Raw genomic sequence first — 19295 nt, 5'->3', positions numbered from 1 at the left:
GTTCGCAAGAGGTTGTATCTCAGGTGCAAACTTGTAGCTGAATATATGTACTAAATGGTGCTTGGTCTTGGTTAGTGATTTTACCAAATAAGTAGAAGTGGAAAGTGTATGACCTGTATGCAAGTGAGTTTTGACAACATGCATAATATCAGAATCATGGACGAGCTAATACATCAAATGATATGCTTGTACTCATATGAAAGCTTCAATGGTACATTGGTACTAATGCCTAACATAGTTAGGCATGCTATTGTCTAATGCCACTCATTTTATTTGATCAGTTGTGAGCTTTATTTTCTTCTGTGGTGGTTGTTGATATTTGATTTTTTTATTGATAAACGAACTGTAGAAATGAGGCACATGCAACCTTATTAATTTTTCTATTCAGTCTTATCAATTTCTCAGACCATAAATTTTAAGAAAATACTAAGAGAATGCTCATGTACTGAAGTCTTTCTTGATCTTATCTAGACAATGACTGCATATTATTATAATTTGTTTTCTTCCTGTGTTGTTTCTAAGACTTGGTTTGATCTACCTGTCATTTAGGTCACTAATATGGCCTCCATCGCACAATATTGACCATTTCTTTCTTAAGCATTTGCTATAAAAGTAGATTTAATAATGACATTGATGCAATTCTGATGACTCCATTGATGTTTTCATCTAATAAAACTGATTATTTTATGTTGGTCTAATCATAAAAATTGACTCTTTTTAGGGCAAAAAATAATGTTTTCTTTAGATCAGAGCATTGGCCCTGACTTGCTGAAAGCAAAATATCATCCTCTGGGTTACCAGCTGTTACAAGACAAGAACAAGAGTTTAGAGCTAAATGCCACAAACTAGGAAACAAGGACTCCAAACATGTGGTGATGTTGAATTAACTTTGGACCCAATATCATCCTTCAACTAGTGATGTTAATAACTATGGGTTTGCTTCAGCTTTTCGGTGAAGCATCTGGTCTAAAGAGTAATGTTCACAAGAGTAGTGTGCTACCCATCCAATGAACAGAAATTGAAGTTAAAGCTATACAAGAACTCCTTTGTCAGTTCATGGACTTTCCATGCAAATATCTAGGCCTGCCTCTTTCCTCGTGCAAGCTAACAAGGGCTTAGATTCAGCCAATCATTCATAGGATAGCAGATAAGCTTCCTGGATGAAAAGCCGACCTTTTGACAATAGCTGGAAGTTGAATGTTGGTTCAATCTGTGCTCACTTCCATGTTGGTTTATCTGCTCATGTCCATTGATAAAATTAGGAGATGTTTCCTATGGAGAGGAAGTAAGGATGCCCAAGGTGGTCACTGCTTGTTGGCTTGGCTGAAAGTGACTCGGCCTTTTGAGCTTGGTGGACTTGGTATCTTCAACTTCAATTTACAGAACTTGTTGGGATGGGCTCTCCATATGAGATGGCTTTGGCTGCGCAAAACTGAGCCAGATCGCCCGCCCCTGGGCAGCCTTACCTATTCAGGTTCAGAGTCTGATCAGAGCTTTCTTCTCCATGCCATTGTCTTCTAAGTTTTGTAAATTCTTGGTTAGATTAGACAGATGGCTGCATAGTCAGATTATCTCTACCCTTGTGCCTCATGTGTTTGCACTTGTATCTGAAAGAACTGTGAACAAGAGGACAGCATATGAGAGGCTCTCAGTAACATGAGAAGGCTCTCTGGTATTAGAGGAGCATTATCTATCAGGGCCATTGCAGAGTATCTTTTATCAGTGGAACATATCTTGTATCCGTAGGTGCGTATGTTGTGAAAAAAAAGGCAACTTTTTTTCTGAAAAAACACACACGGCAACCTTTTTGAACACGAGTTGAAGAGCTAGCCAATGCCAGTGTAGCAGCCTTGAAGCACCCGGGCTTGTGCGAGGAGAGTTGTGCGAAGGAGCCGAGGCACCCAGCCCCCGGCGCAAGGGCCTCATCTCCACGGGGTTCGGGGACTCGGGGGCGAGGATTCAAGGCGGCCATGGATCGCGGCACGAGCACAGTTGCCCGAAGACGGAGGGGAGGCTCACCTCTACCCGGCCGCGCCCCACACGGGAGCTGGCGTGGCACACCACCGCCGTCGGTGGCTTGGGTGCAAGCAAGGCGTTCGACGGAATGCCCTCCGGCTCCTGAGCGGCCAAGGCCCAGCGAGGGGCGCGAGCCGGAGGTCCTGTTGTGGGCGGACATCCTAGGGCTCGTGCTCGGTCGCCTCCCCCGCGTCGACGACCGCGCCAGGCTGCCCTCCGTCTGCCGGGCGTGGCGCGCCGCAGCGCGCGTCCACGGGCGGCCGCCGCTCCCGCTGCTCGTGCTCTCTGACTTCTCCTTCTCCGCCTTCTGCGCCGACGGGGCTATGACGGGCGTGCGGCGCATCCCCTTGCCGCGCTCGTGGGAGATGGCGGCTGGCGTCCGCTGCGTAGGCTCCTTTGACGGGTGGCTCGTCGGCGTGCAGCTCAACAAAGGTCGCTACTTTGGTGACGGCCGGTGCTTCCTGATGAACGCTTTCTGCCAGGACGTCGTCCGCCTCCCACCGCCTTCCATAACCACCCACCCCGTCGATGTCTACAGTAAATATCTCCCCATCGCCAACGGCTCTGGTGCAGTGCAATGCATGGTCAATGGCGCGCAGTATCAGTATGTGATGTCGTTCTGGAAGGTAGTCTTGTCCTCCTCACCTGACCGTGATTGCAAGTGCATTGTGGCTGCCGTCTCCGTGCACAGGAGCACAGCTAGCCTTGCCCTCTGGCAGCCTTGCCAAGGTGGCTGCATCAGTAAGTTCAGTGACATTGCCTTGTACCAGGGAAAGGTCTACATGTTTAGCAAGGTCACCACGAACCTCTTTGTCTTTGACATCTCAGAAGACGTCAGTCAGGTCAGTGGCCTGATGGTTTCTGGTGTCGAGCGCTGTGTGACTCAACTGCCAGAGGTCAAGGATAGCTATGGACAGAGGTGGAACATAGTTGAGTGGCATGAGAAACTATTGCTGGTTGTGATATACTTGGGACCTGAAGGCTGGTACAGTATTTGTAAGATTGGGGTATTTGAGGTGGACTTGAGCATAAACCCTTTCAGATTCACTGAGATCAACAGCTTGGATGGCGATTGCATCTTCATCAGCCCCTGCAGCAGCAATTCATTCCGTGCATGTCTGTATGACGGAGTCGAAGATGATCTTATCTACTTCATTGATGGTGGCCTCAACCACTCTAGAAATGCGTCTCCTTTTGATAAGTTTGTGTACAACATGAGGGATGGTACATTGGCGCCATTTGCTGTGGAAATAGCAGACGACAACCTTCGGGCACCAGATGGCAGCCTGATGAATCCCACATGGCTCTTTCCTTCTAAATGAACAGCTGCTGTAGATCAATTCTGGTCGTTGCAAGTCTGATTGAGCCGAAGCACTGCTGCTACCTGGTGTGAGGCACCATGCTATTTCGTTTCCAAGAACTGGATTCAAGTGTATGCTGTTTGTTTTTATGTATGGTTTCCATTTCCAGGGTGCTTATCTGACGAACTTTTATTGGTAGTAAACTGATGTGTACATTCTTTTAATGTTTCTATGTAGACTGTTAGTGCCTGCGCACTTGTAGGATTTGTCTAGTGTTCAAGTAAGACAGGACTCAAAATACTTGCTTCTCCAATTTGAATGTTTGACTTCACACTGTCTTGGATGACATCAATTTGGACCATGTAGTATGTGTATGGTACGAGTACAATGGTTTCACTGCTGCTGTAATGATTTGATATGCTGGAAAGTCTATCAGATTATGAATTAGACTAGTCTTGGTGTTGTAGGAATACAAGTGTACAACTTGGGGTACAAAATTAATAAGCAAAATTACAGCTGGCAGCTGCAGTTATTCAACAGTTTGAAAATTGACCTACTGTCACACATCTAGGGTCTCTTCTCCTAACAAGAGTGCCTTGAGAATTCGGTCGGTCCATCCATCTACCAGCATGAACATGTGTCCACCTTCTGGTACTTCATGATACTTGATCCATGGAAGCTTCTTGGAAATGTACCTCTGCAGCTCAACAAGCACCAACCTATCTTCGTATCCTTGCCAGATGTGTACAGAACCCTCATTTTGAGGAAATGGATTGGTAATGTTCATTGGATCAAACTCCCAACTTCCGAACGCGACAAGTAAATCACGGTGGATTGATTCATAAATGCCTTGCTGCCTTGATTTATTCTGAAAATGCAGTAGCAAATCAGGTTTATGTGATGAAATCTTACAAAGAGAGAGAGAGAGAGAGAGAGAGAGAGAGAGAGAGAGGCTATTTTTCTATATAACATAGCTTCAGGTCAGCTTTGAATACATATGTTTTTTTAATATTCTTCCTTGGTGTATTTTCATGTAAATATATTATTGTCTCTATGGCATGAATGCTTAGGAAGCTAATCCTCGTATATTCTAGTTCTTATTAAATTGACCTGCTCTGACTTTATCAAGTAGCAGTTCATGTTCTGCTATCTTTCTTTTACATTTAGAACTGAGGCTGTGATTTTACCTCAATGGTTTTTGGCATTGCCATCATCTTCTGAAGAACCTCCATATCATGCTTGCTAAATATTTCAGGGTGGTGCATGGCTGCTGCAGAAGAAGGGAACCACCTCTGGGTCATCCACAGGTAGAGCAAGGATGGTATGTTATGTGCAATCCAAAGAGTTCTCTGCTCTGGCACAACCAGTCTCTTGAAGGCCTGCCTGGATAATTCAGCTGGGAAAGAAGGCCACCAGTAGTTGATAATTGGCACAACCATCGCAGCTCCTGCAAGCCTGCACACACGGCATATGGAGCTTAATTTTACATATATGAAGAGTTTGCATATTTCATTAACAATGCGTGTTGTTGAAGTTTATGTTTGCCTGTGAGGTATATACTGGAGGCATCCCCATACTGAGTATCCACCCATCGAGGCCCCTAAGACATAGAACTTCTGCCCAAGCCCCAGCTGGTCAGCAAGCTCCTCGATATCCAGTGCCTCACTCTTGACATCCCGCTTGGGATTCGGGTCACTTTCCCCATATCCAGCTCTATCATAAGCAAGGATGTAAATTCCCAATTCTTCCACAAGCTCCTGGATTGACAGTTCCAAGAAACCAGCTGTAAGCAAAATATGAAGTGGGAAAAAGGTATCTCACTTCTAGTCATGCTGTGCCGTTTGATTTACCTTAGAAACAGGTAAGGGGAAGTCCTTGGTGCTATCAAACGCATGCACTGTGATGATCTTGTACCTGGCCTTGTCTTTCTGCACTCCATCTTCTCTGTATGCAAGGTACCTTCCGTCCCTGAGTTTGATCCTCGGGGATGTCAGAGGAGGGCCACCTGGTGAGCCACAGAGTTTTGGGGGCGGTGGCCGGAGAATCGCCTGGAGCACCAAGCCGAGGAGCACAACTGGAAGAACGAAGACTAATTTAGGGGCCATTTTTCTCTAAGATGAGATCTGGTGCTTTGAGTTGAGCGAAGGTAAACGTGGATTTAGCTTTCAGTGGCTGGGAACACTTGCAATGTCGGCTGTCCTTTATTCCACTGGTGGCCTGATTGCAACAGATGGACCACCCTGACTGCTTTATTTATTTATTTATTTTGCCTAATTGTGCTTTAGCTTTTGCTGCTGTGTACATACAACTTATTACATAGTCATGGCGTACATAGACCCAGATGGCCAGATCTATGTTCCTATTTTACAAATACTATGGAAATCTGAATATATTTGCCATCTTTCAGAATTTCGGATTTCTGGGTATGCAACCATGGAGGAAGAGGCACAGATCTGGCGTGACAATTGGGCAATAGCATCAGAACTTTTGTCTGTCCACGGTCGACCAGTGCAAACATTACAGCTTTCTGTTCCGACTTTACCATGTAGTATCTCTTTTGTGGAAATGATTTTGCCCCCAATCATTTTTCCCATTGTGATGAGATAACTATATTGCACCTTGCATTTCACCTCATGAATTTATGAGTGCGACCTGATTTAGGACTAACTTTTTTTTCCCCAGTGTTGTTGCTTATGTGTTCTGTGCAGGATTGCGACTATGAGGGGGATCAGCATGTCACTGCTGTGAATAAGAGATAAGATCTGTGGTGCTACCTGTTGCAGTACACAATCCTAGTCATCTCTGAGCTGTTGTTGTTGGTGCCGCCGATGGAGCAAACTGGCAGCGGATCAGGCATGCATCAAAGGTGCTTAGCACAGTGGATTATTCAGAGGCGTGCTCTTGGTATCAGGTGACCATCAGAGCTGCACTATGATCCCAGCTCCATGACCTGCTGCTGCGGTTCAGTTTCTTGGCTTGCAATGCAATAAGTGGGTATGTACTAGAGAGAATCTGAAACCTCACCATTCACCAAGAATCCAACAATGCTGCTGTACTCTGTTAAAAAAAAGTTGTTGTACTGAAGTGTCGAGCCTCCAAAGTAGAGAGTGACACATCCTCGATGCCAATGGACAATGGTAGATGAGTCAGAGGCTTCAGAAAAAACTGGCGACCATTTTCGGTGCACGCTGATAGCGAAAACGCACTGACCTGAGTCACATGACCTCCCCGGACTTGCAAGTTGGTACTGCTGGGTAGCAACCGAATTTGTTGGCATCGCGTGGATGGATCCCTCGTTCTCTATGTGGATTTCAGTACAGGAACAGGAGCGCGCACGTACGGGTTGGTGTTGAGTTGTCATGGAGACAAGAGAGCAGCAGCACGTACGAGTACGACCCAGCTCAGTGCTGCCAATGGGCTCTGGTCCTAGTACCAGTGTTTTGCTTTCGGTTTGGTACCACAACACAAGCTCGACGTATTTAATGAAAGCATTAGTAGCACCTTAGGGCCTTGTTTAGTTCCGAAAAGATTTTGGATTTCGGTACTGTAGCACTTTCGTTTGTTTGTGACAAATATTATCCAATTATGGACTAACTAGGATCAAAAGATTCGTCTCGCGATTTCCAGCTAAACTGTGTAATTAGTTTTTGCTTTCGTCTATATTTAATGCTTCATGCATGTGCCACAAGATTCGATGTGACGGGGAATCTTGAAAACTTTTTGCTTTTTGGGGTGAACTAAACAAGGCCTAGGTTCTGGTTCGACTAGCGAATTTTCTAAGATTTAACAGCATTGTATTTCCATCTTGTTCATTTAAGCTTATCTACCGAATCTACCAGCTATTTAATAGTGTTTTTTCTCTCACAATAAATCAGCGAACAGTACTTTTAGCTATGACTTTTTAGCCAAGCGAATAGGCCCAACGTTCCGTTAATAACGAGGCGCATGTGATGACTTGATTAATCTCAAGTATTTATCATCTGTCTCAAGAGATGCTCAGAGAGATAGATTTTTCATACATGCATTCGTAGAGATAAGTGTACATACATTGTGAGTGTCGTACTATATAATAAAAAAAAATACTTGATGTCTTTTAAAACATTTCCATGTTTTTTTCCAACTAATACTCTAAACATTTCCATGTTTTTCCAACTAATAAAAAATATAAAAAGAAACGCGACAATGTCGATACTGGGCAGAATTGGTGCAAACTATTATGAGGCATGAATGAACAGCTCTGGTGCCCTGAGCCAGCCAGCTCTTCAGATAACAGATGATCTGGCCACCACTGCAAATTTCAAAGCAACGCGCAACGTACCAGAGCCAGCCAGTTCGTCAGCTAGTTTTCCGTGTGTACGAGCCTCCACGGAACGCGCAACGTCTGTCGGCATTCCAAAGCCGGGAACATCATTTTCACTATTTCAACCAAATCCTGCGGCTTCCCCACCAAGTGGGATAAACAAATAAAAAAAAAGTGTGATATTTCCAAATCTCGTGGCGTTGACTGCCCAATTCCAATTCCACACGGAAAAAAAAAACTAGCCCAAAACCACACGGAAACTAGCCCCCACATTGATAACAACTTTGATTACAGTATTATTATCTATCATCTTGTGCGTTTGGATTCTGACTCGTACTCAATCAAGTGGCGACACCTTGATCCATGGAGATCCGCTGCAGCATTGCAAAGTCTTGATGCCATGATCCGAATATCTAATTGCCTCCTGGCGATTGCCCCCACAATGATCCTCCTGTCATTCAGGTTGGTTACTTACCACTCATCTGCATGTCTGGTCCGGGGACAAAAGGCTCAGTGGACGGCTCCTTTTTGCCGAGGTGCTTCAGACCTCCGAGGTGTCAAATAAACAGCTTATGACAGCAACCAAGAAACATCGCCATCTGCATGGAGGTGAAAGATGATTAGTGTGCCCTAAGAGATGTATCAATGAAACTTGCTAGAGGAGCTCAGCTATGGTAAAGCAACCTTTCACTTTCTTTTTTTTTAAAAAAATTAAATTCTACTGTAAGTGGAGCTAGTCAACGATTACTATTGTGAGGAACACACTGTCAAATATTGCCTATTTGTAAAAGCTTGGCATATACACTGATCACTACTCATCACTCAGCATACTGACCAAGAGATGTGCAAGGATCACATGCATACAAAATAACTGCTAGGCACTTGGTATTTGATTTCTCCGGTCGAACTATGGCAGTTGACGACTATCTTTCCTGAATAATGTTGTAGTTCGCTGAAAAGTAACATGAAAACATTGAAATCGGCAGATAAAATGATAGTGAAATCAATGGAAATCTTTAGATGTAGGGATAAGAAAGGGAATATTTTCATGTGCCTCCACCTTTTCTTTTCCCCGAACAAGCAGGAGAGCTGTATATCTTTTCATCAAATAAGAACGGTTCAATATTTACAGCAAAAAGACACCACACACACCATACATACATGCGCACTGGTGAAACAAAGGGAGGGACAGTCACTAGAATACTACAGCCTAGATCATAGTTAATTTGTGTTACTCCTCAGCACCTGCAGCACACGGCACAACACAAGGCGCTTTCCTCTGAAATGCTCCTGATTATCAGCCATACATTTGTCAACATTCAATTAAAAATCATTACAATGCTTCCAGGTTTGCCACGCAACTAGGATGATAAAAAAGATTGAGCTCTTTCCTGAATCACCGGGGCTAAAAGCATTACATACCTCTTAGTCATTGTGCCAAGCATGAGTTGTCGCTAGGTCGAGGTCGTTTTATAAGTTGTAAAAGGTGCTAATGTGTGTTTATTAGAGGAAAAAAGAGAGCCCTGACCTGATATAAATAAACTAGTCAAAGTTGCAAAAAAACAGACCTGTTGAGATTTACCTACCAATGGTGCAATTATATGCACTTACCATTGGTCGGAACAACTACGAGATTCCACTACCCTAGCTAGGTTCAATCAAATATTATGGCACTGGCCAGGAGCAGAAAATTGTCACCAGGCCGTACTTGACTCCACTTCTACCACTTGGGCATGGTGCCAAGCAGGCATGATGGCAATTGACCATAGCAGAAGAATGCACAGAACTGTACTTGGCTCCACCACTTATGGAAAACTATAAAGATTTTTTAAATGCTCAATCAAGAAGAGCCTAGGAACTTTTTATAACTGAGTTGACATCTCTGCACTAGACAGCACCCCTACATGATGAAGTGGTGGTGGCACTGCATTCTGTTCCTTTATTCTCTTTAGTGATTTGTTGTCATGGCATTCCAAAGAAGAGAATAAACAGATGTAATTGTAAATCAACTGGTATCACAGTTTGAGCAAAGATTCCGGCAGCAACTAAACTCAAAGCTTCTCTTTTCCTTAACAGAAAAAGGGGCAGCTAAATGAGGGTTGCCTAAACAAATAAACCAGCAAAGATAAACATTTGAGGGTTGAGAGGCTTCCATGCGGCATCTTGTCTCCCAGATCATGAAAAAGAAATATTAGAAAACAGGAGGATAAGAATATAGGCAATTTAAATAAACGTCAAATCAAGCATGCCAAATGGAATTGATAATTTCACCAAAAACCAAATTCTAAAGAACTATATTCCTTTTTTCTCATTTAGATCCAGAAAAGTCACACTTCCCTATTAGACTTTTTTTTTCATCTAGATTTTTTTTTCACGATAAGGTATGCTCACCAGAAATCAGATACTACTACACGTTTTCCAGAATAGCTCATAAAAAAATGCAGAGCCAATACACAAATTTGATAAGGTGATTAAGCATCATATTCTGCAGAGTGCAAAGGCTTCCACGTCAACAACACAGCAATTTTCCAAGCCAATGAAAAAAATCCCCTTTATTTTCCTTTTTTTTCTCCGCAAAATGATACTTCCTAACTTGCCATGAACAGCTAGATATGTCATTTTAAGGGAAAAAAAGGTAAATGATAAGGTGCTTGAATTGTGCTCTCCAGAAAACTGATGGTAACGATTTTATGTAAAAGCTCACTTTTTTCTATTCCAGAAGGGTACAGAGACAATGGCACATGACAATTTGATAACATCATTAAGCAACAAATTCTGCAAAGTAACTGTCATACAGACCCTACATGTAGATAGGGAGAATGTTTCCCAATAATACCAGATAGTTTAGCACTGTAGTCTTTACTGGCCCACTTCCTGGAGGTGTGTTAACGTTTTATAAAGAATTAAACATATTGGTCTATCACATATTTTCTTGTGGACTCCACGGTGACCTGAAATACTTTGTTTGAGTCATGAAAGAACAATTTTGCACATACGTAGTCATCAAAGAGAGAAAAATGCTTTATCCCTAGAACATGAAAGATGAGACATGAAGCATTGCTTGCATAGATTTGATCTGTAACCGTTCCAGAAGATATGACATCCTTTGTTGGCTTTCTTGGAAAAAGCAGTACAACCCTCCTGTTGCCATTTCAGCTGCATCCACACCATACCCAACTAAAAGACACACATGCCTCACATCCTCTTTTTATCCTACACTCAGCAGCAGCCTCCTAACCGCTATAAATAGAGGCTTGTCCTCTACCAATGCCCAATAAGAAGCTCACTGCGTATCATTGAGTGCATTCGCTTGCTCCATTCAGTCAGAGCATTTCTTGTGCAAAATACAAATACCTGTCCCTCCAACCATGTCTAGGTCTGTGGAGCCTCTCATAGTTGGGCGGGTGATTGGAGAAGTTCTCGACTCCTTTAACCCATGTGTGAAGATGATAGTGACCTACAACTCAAACAAACTTGTATTCAATGGCCATGAGATCTACCCATCAGCTGTTGTATCTAAACCTAGGGTAGAGGTTCAAGGGGGTGACTTGCGGTCTTTCTTCACATTGGTTAGCAGTCAAATGTTCCATCATTGATAAACATTCTACAAATGCTATTCCTTCCTTGATGGCCATGGTCATCAAATTTCAGGTTATGACGGACCCAGATGTCCCAGGACCAAGTGATCCATATCTAAGGGAGCACCTTCATTGGTAATATTCAGCATTTCTTACCTTAGTAGTGGTGTCAAATAACATATATTGCTGAGGAAGATAGAACCATACCTTTCATATAACAAAATTGCATGTTTTTTAGCATTTCAATGAGTAATCTGGCTAAATGGTATCCTTTACATTTGCAGGATCGTGACTGATATACCTGGGACAACAGATGCCTCCTTTGGTATGTTCAGCTGATTTAGGCTTAGTCTATTCCATGTTTTATTGTTCTTTGAATTAATAACCATGCATCTTTCAATTGCAGGGCGAGAGGTCATAAGCTACGAGAGCCCAAGACCAAACATTGGTATCCACAGGTTCATTTTTGTGCTCTTCAAGCAGAAGGGTAGGCAAACTGTAACTGTGCCATCCTCCAGAGATCATTTCAACACTCGGCAGTTCGCTGAGGAAAATGACCTTGGCCTCCCTGTAGCTGCTGTCTACTTCAATGCACAGAGAGAAACTGCAGCTAGGAGACGCTGAAAATTCCAGCTCTTATTGTCCACCTGATGATAAATAAGGGCCTTCTGATGTTCTTTCTAGGAAGTCAATGAACTTATTTTACATTAAATTCTCCCAAGTCCTGAGCCCTACCCTATAATAAACCAGATGCATTTTGCTGATTGTATTAATTAGTACTAGAATGTTTTGTAAGTTGGAAGAATGAGAATTATGAATGATTCATGCTTGTGGTAAATTTTTATGTGTAAGATAATCTGTCACTGAAAGTCAGAGACCAGGGTTGGTGGATACCCCCCACAGGGAATAAAGTTCATCTTCTGTTTGCAGCTTTGGACTATATGCACTTTTTCTAACAGGCAAAATCTCCTGGAACGAAAACTGTTGGATCTTGTTGTCTCAAATTGTAGAACTATTAAGACACCCTAACTGCATTTCACTGCTATATTATTAAGAGATGCATGGATAGAAAAACGGAGATATCCAATTTACCCAGAAGATTGCCCACTGGACACATGAAAAGTATGGAGATGTCAATGCGGTGGGCCTTTTTTTGCCCCTATCTTTCCTTCATTTTGTCCTTAAGCCAAATGACCAGAATTGTATTCCATGCATGTTAAATACAATCCATTTAATTGAATCTGACTGTAAACTTTTTTTTCCTCGAACATGCAGAAGAAAAAAAAAACTCGACCTGCGGGGGGTAAGACAGCCCCCGGGCATTGTATTAAGAAGAAGACCTTCTCACGCAGGTCGAGAAAACCCCCGAACCCCTGCCCCACCCATACACAGCGGCACCGTAGCCCATGTGAGAACGACCAACGACCGGGACCGGGCCTTAGACCTGTGCTTTGGCATGGGACAGACGAGGGGATTTTTTTAACCTTAGCCTGAAAATTCGCTTGCATTAAAGAGAGGAAAAGGGAGGAGAATCCCATACAAAACCTCCTTGCCCGCCTAGAGGGTATGAGGAGGTCATGAGCTAACACTAGAAAAAATCATCTGGACACCTGGCATACACCAAGACACAACCCAACCAGAATATAAAAGACTCACGCCTGACCCTCTAATTGACCTTCTATTCGACCAAATCTGACTGTAAACTGAATGCTCTCTTTCCCATTGGCTTCTCTACGTGTTTATTGGCTACATACAAACAAACTATAAGCTGTAACAATGTAATATGAAGAATTGTATCTGTTTACCTCTGTTGATGATGACTGAGGAGTGGAATCCTAGTTCCCTTTGCTAGTTGAAGGAAGATCTCAGATACTGAAGATGTTAATCTATATACCTTTTGGAGAAAAAGGACTAAATTAGATGTTAAAAATTTAAAACTATCAGAAATTCTCACATAACTGATATAGGCATACAAAAATATGCGACAAAAACAAAATGTCCACACAATTTGAAAATGGATACCCAACATAAATAGAACTGTTCAGATTTTAGACTTCCAACTTATCTTAAGAACCCACAAATGTCTGATGCAAACCAATCAAACAATTGATATTCAAGTCTCTCCTTTCTCTCCTGATGAATGTGAGTATGTTCAACTGAGAGAATGATTTATATTTTCATATGATAACGAAAGTAAACCAACCAGAGGCTCTTGGCAGTAATGATTGGACTGCTTCCTTAGTAACCATTGACATTTCCATGAACAGGTAACCATTGACATTGAGTGGCCAAAGCTGCAAGATGACAAAGGAAGCACTAGATATAATTAGGACGAAGTCTTATCATAGGTGACAACTTCAACATCAAGTATCAGTTGCAGATAAAAGTTACACTACATATCATCACACATTTATATTTTTCTGATTCCGAAATGCTTTACATAAAATATTTTATGAACTCCATCAGTTGATCAGTTGATGATAACAGTTCTGAACGATGCAAGTTAGAAAATTATCTTGCCCTGATAGGCCATATCCTACAGGTTTGTTTCTTTTGCCGTCCTTTTTCCCTTTGCTGTGCTTAGTGCAGGAATGTCACAGAGCTAGATATCATAACCATAGTAGGCAACTTTGTCCTTTCTGAAGTCTAGGTTCATTGCAGATTTCAATGATAGTCGACAACTTTTGTTCTTTCTGAAATCTATAGGTTCCATCTATAGTTATAGACCGGCGGAGCCAAGGCCCGGCCACCTGGGCAGCTGGCCGGGCTCCCACGGTACAGCAGAGGCGGGAGGGGAGAGGGAGGTGCGTACGCAGGGTCGCCGGCCGGTGCGCGGAGGAAGGCGGGAGGGGAGAGGGAGGTGCGTACGCAGGGTCGCCGGCCGGTGCGCGGAGGACGGAGGCGAGGGCGCGAGGCGACTGGCGAGAGGCGGGAGGGGGAGCCGCCGACGCCGCCGACGCCGCCGCCGAGCCTGGGACTGCCCCTCCGTCGCTGGACGCCGCCGAGGGGGAGTTGCTCGGGCCCGACTTGCTCCGATCCCTGGGGCCGAGCCTGAGCACGAGTGGGAAAGCCCATACAGTTTTTTTTCTCTTTTCTTTTTCATTTCTTTTTTTATCAACTTCTTTTTTTTTCTTTCTAAGGCCTTTGTTTATTTCCACACCAAAACCTATTTTTCGAAATTCCCCGTCATATCGAATCTGTAGACACATGCATAGAGTACTAAATATAGACAAAAATAAAAACTAATTGCACAGTTTGGTCAAAATTTACGAGACCAATCTTTTGATCCTAGTTAGTCCATAGTTGAACAATAATTACCACAAACAAACTAAAGTGATACAGTGTCACGAAATATTTTCCTACCGTAACTAAACATGGCCTAACATCTTTTGACAAATTAGCATCTATATATTTAGAATAATATATGTTAAGAACAATACTAGTGTCTCCAGGGCCCAATCACATAACATTGTGACATAATAATTTCTTTAAAAATATTTTTTTAAAATACAAACTTTATTAGGGGAAATTATGAAAATTTTCTCTCACACATTTTCTATAAAAAGGAAAGAGGGGAGATAGACCATGACTTCTATACTCATTTGCTCTTTCTCAATTGTTCTCCACTTTCTTCTTTCTTTATTCGGTTTAAGATCAAAATTGTAATATTTAGTCCATCACAAAACTCTTAAAAATTAGGAACGCTTGATCACAAACTAACCTTGATGACAACATGTTATGTTCGGGAAAACATACAAGCGTAGGGATCGTGGCTGACCAGGCCTGTGTGCGGTCACCACGAAGGGGGTGTTTACGACTAGGAGATAGTTAGGAATATTTATCAGATTTGGTTAGTTATATTTGCTAGAAGATCTAGTTTGTTAAGTCACCGTTATGGAGTCATGTAAGGACTATAAGAGTCCCCCATTGATTAATGAGAAGGCTTAGCCCAGGATGAGATTCATATCTCCCTACGGGCGCCTGGCTGCGTACCCTGTCTACTCCTAGCTCTTGCTACTCGGGAATTGATCCTGATCACGGCGCCTTCTCGCCGCAAGACCTCCCGCGCTCACGCTCCAATCTCCCCACCCTACTTCGTGCGATCTAAAGCCCGACGTTCTACCACAACAATCCATGCTTGGCATGCCCATTTCAACTTTGGTAGGTTGCTTTTCTTTTAGAGTATGGTCCACAAGTGCGTCGTAGACCTAAAAATAACTTGCAAATAGAATATAACATCATTTATGCTTAATCAAATAGACCAAACAAATGCACTTGCTCTCACAAATTTGAGAAGGTAGTTTCTCGTTGAAGCCAAACTCTTAGGAAGTTTGCCATCCTAGCCGGTGTACGTAAACCAAAAACTACTTCAACTCTTCACAAAAATCTTGTGACATGGCAATCAATAAATATAAATGTTGAATAATCTCTTTGTTGTAAAATAACAACACCTACCATCCCCTTTCTAATTTCTCTCTATAAGTTGTCCTTCCTTAAAATAACCTCTTTTAATAAGAATGAGACAAAAATCTTAATTTTGAGATTTAATTTTATTATTCTAGATTTAGTATATATCCCCTTCATGGACAGTGCCAATGTCTAGTGGGACATTATTAGTTTGAATAAAATAAATAATAATGATATTTATTAGTACATTAGAAATAAGAAAATTTATATTTTATTAAGGTTTTATTTTTAAAAAATAAGACTAGAAAAATATTTTCACTTTAACCTAGAAAAAACCTATGAACCTAGAATGTTTTTCCTTGTATATGATATTTTCTCTATCTCAAATTATAAGACATTTTAGCATTTCTAGATTCATAGCATTTCCTATGTACCTAGACATAACATATATCTAGGTGTATAGCAAAAGCTATGAATCTAAAAAAGCCGAAACGTTTTACAATTTAGAACAGAGGGAGTAACTTATGTTAAATATGGGACGGTCGTTCTCATGAACAAAGAATATTTGTTCTGCTCAATAAGAAAGGATGTTGACTCATTAATGAATTTTCTAGATGCTGGTAGCAGCAAAACAACTCATTTGGATGGTCCAGGATATAGAAGGTTGAGCCAGGATGAATCGCACTTCTGCACTCAGTTGAAGCAAGTTGAGGGCCAAACAACGCTCAAACCTCATAGCAATAAACGTGCCCAACACCGACTCCAAGCTGTTCTACGTGAGAATCAATGCCACACGTAGAAGCTTCATTCAAATTTTACAGTCCAATGAAAAAGAACAAACACTGCTTGAACACTTGAGCAACCTATTTGGCAGCCCGAAACCCAAAACCCACACCGTTTGGGACATGCTTGATTTACAATCACAGAACCTATCTCATTTTGAAGAACAGTTCTCAGATGAGCAAGCTAGAGCAATAATAAATGATTTACCTACGGAGCAGTAATCAAGTGTCATGTGAAATAATCAAACATGACATAATGGGAGCAGCATGACTAGCACCTAAAGACGGTCAACATTGCACATATTGTCCTCGTACCAAAAGAAAATTGATGCAGATTCGTCCAATAAGTATGATGCATAGTATGGCGAAACTGATATCCAAACTATTAGCGTCAAGGCTAGCCACCTCCTTAGGCTCTTTGACCTTGAGAAGCCAGAGCGCTTTTACCATAGAACAGAGCATCGACATCGCAAAGGCTCTCATAGGAAGTTTTATAGAAACTAGGATTTTGCGCATGGTGGCCAGCTTGGGTGTCTGGAAGGCGGTTTTTTTACCCTTAAGGGCACATGCCCTCACTCTCTCACTCATTGGATTCGCTTTGAGAAGTGTGTAAACACACATCTCAAAGCAGGTTTGCATTGAGATATGTGTTTGCACACTTCTCAAAGCGAATTCAATGGGTGGGAGAGTGAGGGCACATGTCCTCAAAGGCAAAATAAACTTTACCTAGGTGTCTGCCCTCATGTACACAAGTTCCAATGTTGTTTTGGTTAATGGTTCAAGAGGTGAATAGATTTAATCATGAGAGGGTTTTAAGGCTCAATTTGTTTGTCTTATAAGCCGTACTTTTTCTACCAACTAATAATATTTTTCTTTTATAATAAATCAGTAAATAGTATTTTTAGCCATGAGTTCTCAGTCAAGCGAACAGGCCTTAACGCAAGGTCCTGTTATCTTTACTTTGTTCTGGTGCAGAGGCTCTTTGATATTGCCACCCAGCTTGGCATGCTACAACCAATTCAATACAGATTTTTGAAGCTAAGGGTGAGCATATATGTAGATGATGAGACATTTTTTTTTTAATTCAACGATGCAAGAGATAGTGCAATGCTTGAGATTTTATCGGCCTTCGGTCAGGCATCTCGTCTGTAACTAATCTTGACAAATGTGTGTTCCATCTGATTGCTTGTGATCCCTCATCTCTAGTTGCTCTCCTAGATGGCATTTCGTGTGAGGTTAAAAGCCTTTCCAATGCAAATATGAGAACTACTCCAATATCCCTCTTTCTAAAAAAGTGCACACATCTCAAAACAGCCAATATAATTAATTATTTTTATATTAAAATTATTTTCCTCTTGGATATAGCAAGGCCTAACCCAGCCCATACAAACCAGCTGGAGTGCAGTGCCAAGCCAGCTGCTCCCCCAAATCCCCTATGTCTAGCACCATTCCGTTAACTCATCGATGGCACCATTCTATTAACTCGTTGATCGAAGGAGACGACGTCGGCAGCCGTGGTGGAACAAGCAGCAGTAGAGAACAGACCCACAACACTTTCGTTTCTCTCCTTCCAATCCTGTTTGCCACCTCCATTCACATCCTCGACGAGGTGTCGTTCGGTTCTTGAACAGGAGGTTCAGTGGCGCCCTTCCATTTTAGTCTCATGTGATGGAAGTCCACCCCATCGGCTAATCTGAGTTGGAAGCGTGCGAGCACGAACACCGTGATAGTGTGCCATGGACACCGCCGTTGGCCTTGAAAATGAGGTACCACCACCATCGAACCGCCCGAGTTCCGGCTCCAACCTGAATAATGACAGGCACGCCTCCCATGTGTGGTTATCAGCGTGTTGCGTTGCTGTGCCCTGCTTGGCAATGGCTTCTATGAGACTATGACGGCATGAACAACTCGACCAGAGCTGACCTTATGGCCGAAGGCCTAGAACATGTCGTCTCCTTCCACAAGTTGACTTTAGCTTTGGGTCAAGGCCGGGGGCCTCTAGCCTAGTTGGATGGGACAACCAATGCGAGACCCATAGGAAAATAATTAAAGGAAAATAACTAATCAGATAAGCTACTTTGGGATCTGTGTACTTTTTTTTTAAGAAAAGGGAGTATTGGAGCATTTCTCTACAGGTATTTGGGTCTTGCTTCTAAATGTTATTAAGCAACTATGGAGGGTTGAGATTAGTCATTGATTGATAAAGTGGTTATGAAATTTCCAAGCGGAAGGCCACGTTCTTCGACAAACATGGGTGGCTTAATTTACTAAATCTGAGCTTTCTTCAATTCTAGCGCACTTCCATGTCTTTCCAATCAAGGAAGGGCAATTAAGCACAACGGCAAGATTAGGAGGGGGTTTCGTTGGAAAGAGGAAGCCAATGTAGGCTAGGGATCCTTGACTTGGGCAGATTTAGAAGGGCTTTGAGACTTATATGGCTCTGGTACAAGTGGATTGATCCTGCAAGATGGTGGGTGGGGACTGTCCCTCCCTACGATCAAAGGGACAAAGCTCTTTTTCTGCCTTGATGGTGGTAACTATTGGGTGAGGAGACAAAGTGAGCTTTTAGCACTCATCTTGGATAAAATGGTCGAGCACCAGTTGACCCGTTGGCTTGGAGAAAGAACTAAAAAAATGAAAGATGAGCTTCTGAATTTAAACTAGACATGGGTTTTATGGAGGATAGAATCTGTACAACAAATGATGGAGTTTGTGGAACTCTAGGCTTGTGCAGGAAGTCCAATTGGTGGAATAGGACAACACCATTTGTTGGAAATGGATGGCTGAGGGAACTTATAGTGCAAGATAGCCGTAGCTAGCAGTAGTTTGAAGGATCAGTGTCCCCCTTTCAATTCCAAATCGATCTGGAGGGCTCATGCTATGGGGAAACACATGTTCTTCGCATGGTTAC

General features: G+C 42.5%; 4 protein-coding genes and 1 long non-coding RNA gene across 5 annotated transcripts; 2 read left to right on the top strand and 3 right to left on the bottom strand.

The window, feature by feature from the left end:
• On the top strand, nucleotides 6-3677 carry LOC8074896. The gene has a single exon (XM_002442764.2). The coding sequence runs from the start codon at nucleotides 1971-1973 to the stop codon at nucleotides 3336-3338; it is 1368 nt and encodes a 455-aa protein (XP_002442809.1). The 5' UTR covers nucleotides 6-1970; the 3' UTR covers nucleotides 3339-3677.
• On the bottom strand, nucleotides 3709-5491 carry LOC8066969. The gene is made up of 4 exons (XM_002441798.2): nucleotides 5168-5491; nucleotides 4863-5074; nucleotides 4505-4772; nucleotides 3709-4185 (listed from the first exon to the last, which is right to left on the bottom strand). Exons 1-4 carry the CDS (start codon nucleotides 5420-5422, stop codon nucleotides 3877-3879), a joined length of 1044 nt encoding a protein of 347 aa, XP_002441843.1. The 5' UTR covers nucleotides 5423-5491; the 3' UTR covers nucleotides 3709-3876.
• Nucleotides 7776-8695, bottom strand: LOC110429791. The gene is made up of 2 exons (XR_002446942.1): nucleotides 8453-8695; nucleotides 7776-8216 (listed from the first exon to the last, which is right to left on the bottom strand). It is a non-coding gene; the product is annotated as an uncharacterized LOC110429791 (long non-coding RNA).
• On the top strand, nucleotides 10900-12033 carry LOC8074895 (CEN-like protein 2). Its single transcript, XM_002442763.2, has 4 exons — nucleotides 10900-11186; nucleotides 11269-11330; nucleotides 11480-11520; nucleotides 11602-12033. Exons 1-4 carry the CDS (start codon nucleotides 10986-10988, stop codon nucleotides 11817-11819), a joined length of 522 nt encoding a protein of 173 aa, XP_002442808.1. The 5' UTR covers nucleotides 10900-10985; the 3' UTR covers nucleotides 11820-12033.
• LOC110429747 lies at nucleotides 12360-17833 on the bottom strand. The gene is made up of 4 exons (XM_021446220.1): nucleotides 17776-17833; nucleotides 14064-14289; nucleotides 13399-13489; nucleotides 12360-13089 (listed from the first exon to the last, which is right to left on the bottom strand). The coding sequence occupies exons 1-4, from the start codon at nucleotides 17831-17833 to the stop codon at nucleotides 12997-12999; spliced, it is 468 nt and encodes a 155-aa protein (XP_021301895.1). The 3' UTR covers nucleotides 12360-12996.

Source organism: Sorghum bicolor, chromosome 8, assembly GCF_000003195.3.
Source record: "Sorghum bicolor cultivar BTx623 chromosome 8, Sorghum_bicolor_NCBIv3, whole genome shotgun sequence".
NCBI classification, from domain to species: domain Eukaryota; kingdom Viridiplantae; phylum Streptophyta; class Magnoliopsida; order Poales; family Poaceae; genus Sorghum; species Sorghum bicolor.
This window is presented reverse-complemented; position numbering and strand designations above follow the sequence as displayed.

What these genes read in the sequence shown, in the direction of transcription:
- LOC8074896 (XM_002442764.2), top strand. Translation starts at nt 1,971, where the DNA reads ATGGATCGCGGCACGAGCACAGTTGCCCGAAGACGGAGGGGAGGCTCA.
- LOC8066969 (XM_002441798.2), bottom strand. Translation starts at nt 5,422, where the DNA reads ATGGCCCCTAAATTAGTCTTCGTTCTTCCAGTTGTGCTCCTCGGCTTG. An exon ending in TCCCCTTACCTGTTTCTAAG is followed by an intron (nt 5,075 to 5,167) that starts GTAAATCAAACG and finishes CTGTCAATCCAG; the next exon opens with GAGCTTGTGGAAGAATTGGG. An exon ending in CAATGCCAAAAACCATTGAG is followed by an intron (nt 4,186 to 4,504) that starts GTAAAATCACAG and finishes CTGCATTTTCAG; the next exon opens with AATAAATCAAGGCAGCAAGG.
- LOC110429747 (XM_021446220.1), bottom strand. Translation starts at nt 17,833, where the DNA reads ATGGTGCTAGACATAGGGGATTTGGGGGAGCAGCTGGCTTGGCACTGC. An exon ending in GCACCGGCCGGCGACCCTGC is followed by an intron (nt 13,490 to 14,063) that starts GTACGCACCTCC and finishes GTCATCTTGCAG; the next exon opens with CTTTGGCCACTCAATGTCAA. An exon ending in ATTACTGCCAAGAGCCTCTG is followed by an intron (nt 13,090 to 13,398) that starts GTTGGTTTACTT and finishes TTTCTCCAAAAG; the next exon opens with GTATATAGATTAACATCTTC.
- LOC8074895 (XM_002442763.2), top strand. Translation starts at nt 10,986, where the DNA reads ATGTCTAGGTCTGTGGAGCCTCTCATAGTTGGGCGGGTGATTGGAGAA. An exon ending in TGCGGTCTTTCTTCACATTG is followed by an intron (nt 11,187 to 11,268) that starts GTTAGCAGTCAA and finishes ATCAAATTTCAG; the next exon opens with GTTATGACGGACCCAGATGT. An exon ending in GACAACAGATGCCTCCTTTG is followed by an intron (nt 11,521 to 11,601) that starts GTATGTTCAGCT and finishes TTTCAATTGCAG; the next exon opens with GGCGAGAGGTCATAAGCTAC.